Source organism: Monodelphis domestica, chromosome 7 (assembly GCF_027887165.1).
Source record: "Monodelphis domestica isolate mMonDom1 chromosome 7, mMonDom1.pri, whole genome shotgun sequence".
NCBI classification, from domain to species: Eukaryota; Metazoa; Chordata; class Mammalia; order Didelphimorphia; family Didelphidae; genus Monodelphis; species Monodelphis domestica.
This window is the reverse complement of record NC_077233.1, coordinates 100267153-100279874: the sequence shown is the minus strand read 5'-3', so window position 1 is coordinate 100279874 and position 12722 is coordinate 100267153. Positions and strand designations below refer to the sequence as shown.

At 39.2% G+C, this 12722-nt stretch overlaps 1 protein-coding gene across 12 annotated transcripts in view; it reads right to left on the bottom strand.

Annotated features, from left to right (window-relative positions):
• The window catches only part of PFKFB4 (6-phosphofructo-2-kinase/fructose-2,6-biphosphatase 4), an 85543-nt gene that overhangs the window by 60009 nt on the left and 12812 nt on the right, over positions 1 to 12722 (bottom strand). For 2 of the 12 annotated variants that reach the window (XM_056805272.1, XM_056805271.1), the window contains exon 4: positions 5111 to 5184. The exons of the other annotated variants lie outside the window; for them this stretch is intronic. In XM_056805272.1, coding sequence (XP_056661250.1) covers positions 5111 to 5159 — 49 coding nt within the window. In that variant the 5' untranslated portion in view covers positions 5160 to 5184. The remainder of the gene's footprint in view (positions 1 to 5110; positions 5185 to 12722) is intronic. 12 annotated transcript variants of the gene reach the window in all.

Sequence of the window (12722 nt, the reverse complement as noted above, 5' to 3'; positions counted from 1 at the left end):
TGATGTTTTTGGGATATAGATCTAGTAGTGGTATTGTTGGGTCAAAGGGTATGGGCAGTTTTATGGCTCCTCAGGCATAGTTCCAAATTGTTCTCTAAAATGGTCAGACTAGTTCACAACTCCATTGGTATCACATTTTTTCCACAATCCCTCTGGCATTTATCATTTTCCTATACTACATGTTAGCCAATCTGATAGGTGTGAGATGGCATCTCAAAGTTGTATTTCTCTAATTAATAGTAATTTAGAGGTTTTTTTTTTTTGATGACAAGCTTTCAAATGGAAACATCAGAATCTCATCCCCTTACTGTGCCTTCCTCAAATACAACCTCTCTTTCCCTGTCTAAATGTTTCTAAGGAATTCAATTAATTCCAATATGGCATGACCTCAAGGTCCTTCAATATCCTGGTGGCTCTCACTTGGACATACCCTAATTTATCAATGTCCTTCCTACAATATGAGAGCCACAAGTGAATACATCACTCCAGATGTTGAATAACCAGAACAGAGAACTGTAGGAGTCTCATCTCTTCAGTCACCAACATTTAGATGACCTTTATCTTCTAGGTGAAGGAAGCTGGTTCTGAGAATTATGGGATTAAAAGGTGTAGCTGGGGATTATCAGGAAGAAAAAGATGGGAATAGTCACTATCAGGAATGAGATAAGGAGTTGATTATGATCAGAGTGCAAGGATAACCAAGCAGTATTAAGGGACCAGCTGGAGTTATAAACTAAAACTTTGTAATGGGGGTAAAATCAACTCAATTTCTTTCTACAGAGAAACCCAGAAGCCTTGATGCAAGACCAAAGAAATCAGATGATGAGGGTCTCCCAAGGATTAGCAAGTAAAGATGGAAGATTGGGAAGTAAAAACATTCTAGGACAGCAATTAATGAAACCCAGAGACTATGATATGAAGGCTTGATAACACTCAAATGAAGCTTGGTGACTAGAGAAAGGTCAAGGTACCAAAAGTCCTAGTGATCGTGTAGAACCTGTGAATGGGACAGATGGAAGGAAGAGAGGGTGTAGAATCTCAGAGTTCTAAATCTTGGAGGTAACATAACTCCAAGAGATGGTGAGATCTCTGGCATGGACGTTTTGGAATGTGCCTGAAATAGAGTAGAGAAGATCACTGGATTCTCTCCAATGTACAGATGAACAAATATGGCCATGTCTATTATACCAGGTAGAGCAGGAAGTTTGAAGAATAGAGAGGGAAAATAAGCTAGATCCCTTTTCTGGTCTTTACTATAAGAAGCCAAATAAGCTCATATATTTTGAAATGAAAGGCCTTCTTGTCCTATCCCTAGAGTCAGAAGCCTTTCTCTAAACTTGAGCCAAGACGGCCTAGGAGTCTGGAACTGAAAGCTGTTTACTGACTTTTTTGTAATACCATTCACAGCAGGACAAAGGCAACTGATCTGTGAAGAGAGAAGCCTTCGATTCATCGGTCATTTCTGCAGGGACAGGGGAAAAGTTGGGTCAACTTGTTCCTGTAAAGTTCCAAAGCAATATTTTATCCTTCTCACTCTCTCCCAATGAGCAATTTTTTAAATCTGAAAAAAAAACAAAAACAAAAACACAACAAAAGCATAGCTATGTAATAAGTTAAACAAATTCCTCCATTAGCTATGTCCAGAAATATCTCTTTCTGCATTTTTAAGTCTGTTGGGGTTGTGTTTCATCATCAATCACTCTTTTGGACACAAAGTTTGTCATTACATTGATCAGAATTCTAAAGTCTTTCAAAACTGTTTTTCTCTATGTTATCTTGGTATAAACTAGTCTAACCCTAGCTTACTTTGATCTATGCCAGTTCAGTCTTTTCAATCCTTTGAAATTATTCATTTAATAATGTCTTATGGCAGGATAATATTACATTACATACAATTTGTTTAGCTAGTGTCCCAAAGAGGGACTACCTCTCAGTTTTGTCTCTTTTCTTTCTTTCTTTATTTCTCTCTCTCTCTCTTTCTTCTTTCCTTAAATTCAACCTGCTCCTCCCTATCCATTGAGAAGGCAAAAAAAAAAATTCCTTACAAATTTCTGCATCACCCATGTCCAAAAAATAAAATAAAATAAAATGTTTTATTCTGCATTCTGAGTCCATCAGCTTTCTATCTAGAGCAGGAGAGTATATTATATCATGAATCTTTAGGGATTGTTGTTCATTATGTTGATCAGGGTTCCTAAATTTTTTTGAAGTTATCTTTATAATAATGTTTTGTTGTTATATAAATTGTTCTGCAGGTTTTTTTCATTTCACTTTCATTTATCAGCTCTTCCCAGGTTTTTATTAAACCATTCCCTTTATCATTTCTTTTCTTCTTCTTTTTTTTTAACTCTTACCTTCCATCTCAGAATCAATACTGTGTATTCATTCCAAGGCAGAAGAGCAGTAGGGGTTAAGCAATGGAGGTTAAGTGACTTATCTAGAGTCACACAGCTAGGAAGTATCTGAGACTAGATTTGAACCCAGAACCTCCATCTCTAGGCCTGACTAACCACTTAGATTCCTTTGCTACTCCACCCTACATCCTTCATCATTTCTTAAAGCACAATAGCATTCCTTTACCTTCATGTATCAAAATTTGTCTAATCATTTTTCAATTGATAGGTAATCCTTTTTTAACCCTTTGCCACAATGAAAGGAGCTACAGTATATATTTTCCTCTTTTGTCGGCTTTACTAATCTGATAGGTGTGAAGTGGAATCTTTATTGTTCCCATTGATTAAGAATATGACTGAAATGCTTTTGTCTGATTTTACTTAAACTCATAGCAAATATGCCTTTAAATTTTGAAATAGAAAATGTCTCCTAGGCAAGGCTTTTTTAGAATCTACTGTTAATATTAAATAATTATTAATTTGCATGGATATTTGGCATTTTTTTTAAACCAGTAGTCAATTCCTTGTTTATTAGGCAGAAAATCCTTTTGGTTTGAATGAGTTTATTTCTCTGTGACCAGTTGATGAGGATCAACACACTTGCCCTACTCTTAGCTTTCATGGAAAGGTATGAACTTGGTCCATCAGTCAGGGCACATATTAAGCATGCAAACTGAGCCAGGGCTTGTGGTCCATCAGCAGGGTCCAGATCTGGCTAAGATGGACCCATATGAAGCCCCCCAAAACCGCTTATCACTTTACTCCGAAATATCTCAAACCTAACCTAGCAATCTCACCTACTAACCCACCAGAATGAGTCCACGTCTACACAGAAGACAGAGCAAGAAATGTGAGTTCTCCTTCCCTTCTTTGAGATACCAGCTGCTCTGCAGAGGGAGCTGCCAGGAGATGAGCCCACAGGGCAGAGGTTGCAAACCAGAGCCTGCCATCCCTCAAAACACCCAGGCATGGGGTGAGCACACACTGGCAGGAAACCAGATTCTGCCCAGTAGTATTTTGACATCTCTATTGCCACACAAAGCAGCAAGTTGAAAATTAATTCTCTAAACCTACTGGATAGGGTATCATCCTCATGGAGCATTTGGTTTTGGTTTTATTTCCAGCATTTAGATCAGACATGAGTTTGTTGCCTTTCCAGATGAGGAAACCTCCCCCCTACCTGTTCTGCAACTTAAAGTGTTGGCTGGAGACACTGAGAGGTTTAATGACTTTTTTAGGTTTGGTTTTTTTAGGTCATTCCTTACTAGGTGCCAGGTGCTGTGCCAGAGACAGTCTTTGTCAAAGGTGGGACTTGAATATGGATTTTTCAAAGCCAGCTCTCTGATCACTTCCCCACATCACCACTCACAGTTTATTTATAGGGAAAAGTTCCAATCCCAGATGTTAAGTAATCACAAAGTTCCTAGACCCCGCTCCCCCAAGTCCTCTACCCATTCTTTAGCTTAGGCCATTGAGTCATTATGTCTGGTTTCTGTACCCCATCTCTGAGCACCCTGCAGCAGGCCATAAAGCTCTCACACATCCCCAATCCAAGACATCTGTTTCTGAGGACTTTTTGGGCTAAGCCATAAAGACTGGGGCTTATAAGTGGGACGTGGTTCATTACTAAAGGTTAATAAATAAGACACTATCCCCTGCCTAGCTTGTAAGGGAGTAACAGAAAGTAAGAGGTTCCCTGTGGATGCTGATTCTCTGAAGGTGCCAGGAAAGAGTGCAGCGAACCACTGGAAATGCCAAGCCAAGAGGTACAAAGGAAAGCCCACGAGCTTGAGACAGGGCAATAGCCAAGTGAGTTAATGAGTCAATCAATATGTATTCATTAAGCTTCTCTCATATGCCAGGCCCTTTGTTAAGGGCTGGACATCCAATGAAAGGCAAAAGGCAGTGTGTACCATTGAGGAGCTCATAATCTACTCGAGTCACTGAACCTGTTTGTAAATCTATAAAATAGAGATAATATTTGTACTACCTACTTCATAGGTAGGTTGTAAGAATGAACAGGAGAAAAAGATGTCGAAGTGCTTTAGAAGCTGCCAATATGCTTGACAGATGGGAAAGCTTCTGATAGAGGAAGGGAAGGGATAAACATTTATATAGTCTCTATTATGTACCAGACATAGTGCTATGTTTTGTTTTGTTTTGTTTTTTACAAAAATTTATCTCATTAGGTTCTCATAATACAAAGTATTTTTTAAATAGTTTTATAGTTCAAAGAAACCGAGGCAAAGAGAGGTTTAGTGACTTGCCCAGGGTCAAAGGGCCACATTTGAACTTAGCTCTTCCTAATTCCAGGTCCAGTACTATAACCACTCTGCCCTTAGTGGTCTCTAATTCTGTTATTAATAACAAAATGCTCCTCTAAAACCAGTTGTGATGAGTTGGGAATAAATCCAATCCCTTTGTTCAATCAATCCCAAATGTTCATGTTCCCAGACTGGTACATCTGCCTTTGGCTCGGTGCTTCCTAGTGGCCAAGGGGAGAAGAAATTATTTAGAGTTTGGCTCTATTGGTCTTAAACATGTCACTCAACTGCCCTGGGCCCATTTTTCCTCATCTCAAAGATTTCTTTCAGCTTTAGATTTCTGATTTTCTCACATGAGGAAAAGAAGAAAGTTGTATGTTGAGAACACCACTTCCTGCCCCATGAACACCTCCCTCCCTCCCCCCAGCTCAGGACCAACCCACACATGCACACCTCTTTTATTGTCCACCAACCTCGAGGAATCTGTGACCCTCCAAATCATCACCACAGCCAGAGAGCAAACAAAGCTGTTTCAAAAGGCCAAAGATAATAAAGGGAGATGAGTGGTTAGAAAATACGAAGAAAAGGTTTAAAGGGATGTTCTAAAGGGCAAATGAGATTTTTTTCCCCCCACCTGATCTTAGAACCATTAAATGTCAGCACATGAAGCGACCTTGGGGCAACCTAATTCAATCCTCTTTCTTATAGATAAGGAAACTGTACTTTAAAATGGGTTGCTCAGTGGCAAAACCAGGACTAGAATCAAATTGTTCTAATTACAGCCCAAGTTCTTTCCAATATATTAGATTTTATTGTCCCACTTACCCCCCAATTTTAAAAGCTTTGTTAAATGTACCATGTGAGAGGAGACCCCTCCCCAATGTCATACCATCAGCAACCATAGAACATGAGCTTTTATGAGAACCAAAATTTATTTTTCATTTTCCATCTGTCAAAAAAAAAATGGAAGTGACTGCAGAATGTTCCTTATGCTCAAAGGTCTCTGAGGCTGCAGGATCCTGTCAAAGATGGCACTGGGGGCTTTTCGGTATAGGATAGAAGGTTAGCTGAGAAGCTGCTGGGTCTTTTACACTCCATTCCCTCTCCTGTATCTCAGGCAGTCCTCTTCACTTCTCTGCAATTCTGACTGTATATGTAGGAGATCATGTCATGGTTGATGGTGCTGATGCCACTTCATACTTTAAACTCATACTGAGCTTATGATCCACTAACATGGTGGGAACTTTTTTTTTTTAAATATATAAACTGCTGGGGGCATCTGGGTAGCTCAGTAGATTGAAAGCCAGGCCTAGAGATAGGAGGTCCTAGGTTTAAATCTAGCCTCAGACACTTCCTAGCAAGTCACTTGACCTCCATTGCCTAGCCCTTACCACTCTTCTGCCTTAGAATCATTCTAAGATGGAAGGTAAGGGTTTAAAAAAAAAAATATATATATATATATATATATATATATATATATAAACTGCTGCCTGTCTTAACCATCTCTCTAGGAAGCTACAAGTATTTGTGTTTCTCATTCAAATGGAACTAGATAAACTGAAAAGAGAAAGATGGGTCAGAAGAATGCAAACACATTTCTTTTTTACCCTAAGTTCCATAAATCCTTGAAATCCTAAAGAAAAACATTCTAATTTTATTCATATCTACTCTTCTCCTATAACAACAACCTTCCAAGGGCTAAAAGCCAATGATGCAAATGCTTATCTAGGAATACTCAGAGGGAAAGGCATCATGGTATATGTAGCAAGAACACAGAGAAGACCAAGAGACTCAACTTGTCCTAGATCTGCCACTGTCTCTGGCTAGTGCTCTCTTTTTTCTTGATTTCAGTCTTCTGCTCTATAAAATGAGAGGTTAGGAGCTGATAATTTTTTAAATCCCTGTTAGTTCTAGATCATACAATACAAAGGACCTTTTTAGCTTGGATGACCTGGTTTTCAGAGTGGGGATGAGGAAAGTGGAGATTGGAACCTTGAAAGTCTATTCACTGCATGGATTGAACTAGATGATCTCTAAGATTTGAGGACCAAGAATGAATGGTTTAGAGGCAGCTAGGAAGCTCAGTGGATAGAGATCCAGGCCTGGGTTCAAATTTGAACTTAAACATTGTCTACCTGTGTGAGCTTGAGAAGTCACTTAACCCTCATTGCCTAGCCCTTACTGTTCTTCTGCCGTGGAACAAATATACAGTATTGATTCTAGTAAGGAAAGTAAGGCTTTTAAAAAAAATGAATGGATGGCATCAAGTCAGGAGAAGTATGAATGTGTGTGTGTGAGAGAGAACTTATTATTAATGCTTTAACTGCCAGTGGTTGAGGGTCTAGGATGATGAAGGGACTAATCATCTTTCCCCCTGCCTGTACACAGAATCTCAGGCACACAGCTAAGCTTAGAATTTCTCCTTGCTAAGGAGGGAACCCTCCATTGTTGTCTGACCAAGTCATTCTTCTGCTCAAGAAGCTTCAGTAGCCCCCCATTTCTTTTAGGATAAGAAACAAATTCCTATTGGAGATTTAAAATCCTTTATAATCTTGTTGCAACCTTTTTAAATTGGTTTCACATTACTCCCCCACTGACACATTGTATTCCAGACAAACTAACTTACTTGTTCTACCCTGGAAACAACATTCTGAACTTATTGTCATGCTTTTGTCAGGCTGTCCCACTCCCTGTAATACTCTCCCCCCACACCTTTCCTTTCTGGAATGTCTAGAACCCTTTGAGGCACAGCTTAAATGCCACCTTCTATACAAGACCATTCCTGATCACCCCCAGGTGTCCTCCCCAATCTCTTCACTTCTCTTCTCAGAAGATGATTTGTATTTATCTCATGTTTACTTATCTGAGTACATATGTTTCCCTCCAGTTTAATTGATTTTAAATCCTCACAGCTTTAGCACAGTACTTTGTACACCTAAGTTCTTAATAAATGCTTCTAGAGGTGAATTAACTTTTTTTCCCCTAAGAGACAAGGAAGCTAGAACAATGGCTGGTTTGTTCTTTTTGCTAAAATATCCAGAGAAAAATATTAAACACTTTGTTGCTTCCCACTCCCACTCCTCAGTTTCTTGTAATTAGGCTTAAATCCCCATCACTCTAACAAAACTGCTCACGTCAAGTTCACCATGACCTGATGTCCAAGCCTAAATGGCTTCTTCTCCGTCTTTGGTCACATTTGGCAGTGCTGGCGTAGCTCCTCCTCCACATACTCTTTCCTCCCTTAGTTTGGGTCCTTGCTCTCCCCTCTTTGGTTCTTCTCCTGCATCCCTGAGTACTCCTTGTAGATATCACTCCTTAGGTCCTTTCTCTCATTTTGCCTCTTATGCAGGAACATCACATCTTTTCCCAAAACTCTATTGTTGGCCCCATCATGTCTTCATCTTTCATCTCTTATGCAGATGATCCTCCAGTTTTTGTTTTCTAGTACCAAATTTCTTTTGAGCTCCAGATCCACAAATCCCACTCTGATATGGGTATTTTACAAGCACTGAAAATTCCATTTGTTTAACATAAAAAGATCCTCCCTCTTCTGCTTTATTTATTTATTCATTCTCCCACTTTATTTATTTATTTTAGAATATTTTTCTATGGTTACATGATTCATGTTCTCTCCCTCCCCTCTTCTGGAGCTGACAAGCAATATTACTGGTTTATATATGCCTTATTATTCAAAACCTATTTCTATATTATTCATATTTGTAATAGAGTAATCTTTTAAAAACCACAACCCCAAATCATATATCCATATAACCAAGTTATAAATTTTATGTTTTACTTCTGTGTTTCTACTCCCACAGTTCTTTCTCTAGATGTGGATAGCATTCCTTTTCATAAATTCCATGGAATTGTTCTTGATCATTGCATTGCTATTAGTATCAGAGTCTATTTACATTAGATCTCAACAATGTTTCACTTTCTGTGTACAAAGTCCTCCTGATTCTGCTCATTTCACTCTGCATCAGTTCATGGAGGTCTTTCCAGTTCATATAAAAATCACCTTGCTTTATATTTAAACTATTTTATTGACAATTTTTTTTTGTCAAAATAGATTCCACTAATTGCTTGTCAGTTCTAGGAAGGGTGCAGGTAGAGGGAAGGGAGAGAACATGAAACATGTAAACATGGAAAATATCTTTAAAATAAATAAATTTTTAAAAATTGATTCTACTAAACTGACTCATCAGCGTAGACCCCAGATGCTAGTCTCCCACAAGGATATGGATAGAAAGATTGCCCCATCTTTATCCTCAAAAAGTAACTTAGCTAGGGGCAGCTAGGTAGTTCAGTGGATAAAGAGCCAGGCCTGGAGTGTGGTCTAGATTCAAATGTGACCTCAGATACTTTCTATCTGTGTGACTCTGGGCAATTCACTTAATCCTGTTTGTCTAGCCCTTACCTTTCTTCTGGCTTGGAACTGATATTTGGTATTGATTTTAAGACAGAAAGGTTTTTTTTTAAAAGGGTAAAAAAAAAGGAGGGTAAAAAATTAGCTAACTGATTACTTCCTAATTTATCTTCTCTTCTAGCTCTATTAATCTAAGTTTCTTAAAAACTCTATGGGCCCCAGTTTTCTCCTACATAAAATGAGATAGTTGGACTAATTGTCCTCTAATGCCCTTTCCAGCCCTGAGTCTAATTAATTTAAATGTAAATCATTATTATACAAGGTTATTTGGAGTAACATTTAGTGTTAAGTTTCTTATAAAACATTTAATAAAAAAAAATTTCCTAAACTGGGAAAATTTTTCTTGGGTAAATTTCCAGTTGCCAATACTGATCTAAGAATAGCATTGGATGAGAAAGCATAGATGGTGGATAAACCACATTGATGAAATCAGAGCCTTTGAAGTATTTCTCCTCTGAATTTTAATAATGTCTTTACTTAAATAGTTGAAGTCTGTATTCCTTTGGCTCATCCTTCCACCCTGGGAACCAAGTGTTCCTACATTTCTTTGATTTCCTTAGTCATCATTTAACAGCTCAATTTTCTATATGACACAACTTATTCTGCCATTCCCCAATTGTAGGGAACATAGTTTGCTTCCTACTCTTTACTAATACAAACACTATGAATATTTTCACGTGGGTCTTTTCTTCCTGTCAATAACCCCCTATGGGTAAATTCCTAAAAGTAGGATTACTAGGGCAAAAGCCAGAACAGCTTTGTAACTTTTATTGTATAATTATGTATTTCTTTCCAAAACAATATTTCACCAACATTCCAGATATTTCACAATATTTCCAAAACAAAATTTCATAGTTCTGTCAGAAGTGAATTAACTCACTTTCCTATACCAGAATTAATGTTATTCTTGATCATATTTGCCAGTTTGGTGATATAAGGCGAGGAATTTAATTGTACTTCATCATTTCATTTCAGAATTGGATTAATTTACATTTCCCTGATTATGAGCAATTTCCATGTTTGTTTTCAAACAGTAGTTGATAGTTTTGAGTTTTTCCTTTGAAAACTGTTAGTATATTTTGACCACTTATCTTTTGAGAAATGGCTTACAAATCATTCTAATTGTTTCTGTGCATGGTACCACCTGTCACCTAGGCTTTAAACTCTGCAGTTATCTTTGATTCTTCTTTCTTCCTTATCTTCCATATCCAATCAGGTTCCAAGTCCTGTTCAATCTATCTGGTCAATGACCTTTCAGATATGCCTTCCCCTCTTATCTATTCCCATAGCTACCACTCTGGCTTACACCCTCATCTTTCCAATGGCCTGTTAAAGTAACCTCCTAACTAGCATGCTTGTATTTTCAGACTCTTTCCTAGAATCTATTCTTCATATAGCTTCCCAAACAATCTTCCAATGTACATATCTGATCTTAGCATTCCTCTGCTCAAAAACTTTCAGTTGTTCCCCACAGTCAGAATAAAAATCCTCTTTATATATCAGTTGGCCTGGAGGTCTAGATCAAATATCACTTTCTCTATGAAGTATTCTCTGATCCTGCCATATAAATTCAATCTCTCTCTCTGAGTTCCCTTAATCTAGAGTCTATTACCACTCATGGTGTTTTAACACAACCTGCTTTGTTCTATGTTCCTTTTTTATCCTTGCCCTCCAATCCCAGAGGATGAGCTATTGCCCAGGGTAGGGCAATATCTTATCTCCTTCTCTACACCTTGCTGCCTAACCTCACCTCCCCCCTTCCCAACAGCCCTATACACAATTGAGTAAATATTTGTAGAACCAATGAAGGTGAAAAATACTAAAGGAGAAGCAGAAACTTATTTTCTGATTGCCTTAAGCTCTATTTTTAAGTGTGAATTCAAACAGAGAAATGTGGATTGTTTCCCTGGAAACAGAAAGGAAATTCTTCCAAAAGGATGCAGGCACATATATTGTATCTAGATAATATAGTTTCTAATCCTCACTGAGAATAAAGACAGAACTAGCTTGGAGAGTAAATATCATAAAAGAAAGCCAAGTTTTCAAGTTCTGATAGCCTATCTGACAAGAGAAATGTAGCAAATTTTAGTGAACTTGAGTCAGAAAGAATCCAACTTGTGTACCATGAGAGCCTTTAGTTGCAAAACTGTATATAACTTTGGAATTGGAGGGGGTGGAGGAAGTACATGATTTCTAGAACTCACTGTGGCCCACCACAAATAAAGGTCTTTTCCCATCGTCAGGGGCTGAACCTAGATCTGAGTAGCCAGCTTGAGACCTGGAGTGGAATGACAGGGCCCACATATCAAATAGAAGTGCCTTGCTATGTGGGGATTTACCCTGACTGGTCCCATTCTAGTCTGAAGACTCCCTTACTCTAGGACTTCAGAGTTGAAAGACATTGTCAGGTGTGAGGGCCCTACAGGGAGCTTAACTTGTTAGACCAGAGGATGAAGGAAAGGCAGGTAAGAGGTATGTCAAACTTTGTCAGATTGGGGGTGGGGTGAAATCTTGTCATAAAAGATTGGAGGGAATGAGAGGACAATTATGTCCACTCTCCTCCTGTCCTTTTCCTCTCACTCAGGGTCCCTAGATCCATAGTTGGCCAACTAGAAAGCACTAGGGGCTTTACTAGCTGCCAAGGATTTGCCCAAGAACAAGTTGCTAAAGAGCCCTAATCAACCCTGCCTGGAAAAGGAAGAGCAGATTCCAACCCCAGATGGCACACAGCCTTTTTCACTTTCCTCTTCTGAATCACAAATCCTGAAGTCTCTTCTTAGGACACACTGTCAAGAACTAGCCTAGGTTTGGCTGCCCTAACCCAAGACCAGCTTGGTTTGAAGCTACACATACATTAGAGGGTGGGAAGAAAATGTCCAAATAAATACAACATTCAGAACACACACATGAGAAATTGGAAGTCACTGGAAGGGAAGGCTCAGACATACAAGTTCACTCAGACACGTAATGGGGGGGGGAATAGTTTCCTCACAGGTACACAGACTAACACACCCAAAGGTCAAAGTGCAATAAACCTCACTCATAAACACCCTTCTGCCAAGGCTGGCCTATCCTGAGGGGGCTGAAGGAGCTGTATAGGCCATTCAGCATCTGGAAAGAGCCTCAGCCATCCCACAACTATCCTTACTGCACTAATCATGGGCATCCAGACCCAGAATTTGAGATTTGGAGGGGGCTTAGAAATCCCTTTATCGTCAAGGAAACTGAAGTCCAAAGAAGTGATGTTCAAGGTTGTACATACTATCAGAATCTGATCTGGGTCTTGGAACTCAGGGCTTTTCCCTTTGGCTAAGAATGCTCTGCTCTTCTGTCCCCATCCCAGACTAGGACTGCCTTCACCCACCTCCCAATGCCTTGGGCTTCAAATTCCATTCCATATTCCAAGGAATCCTCAACCAAGCCTTGGTTAAACTGGGTTTCCTGCTACTTAAAAGGACCAAGCTCTTTCTGACACACACACCCCTGTCCTGCCCATCATCGCTTCCCCTTGGCCCTTAGTCTCTAACCCCGTTATCACCCTCAAAGGGCACTCACACACCCCTCACTAACAGGTGCAAAGGTACATCAGCCGGAAGCACACCTCTGAGACAGGCCTGCTGCTCCCCTCTATTTCACACT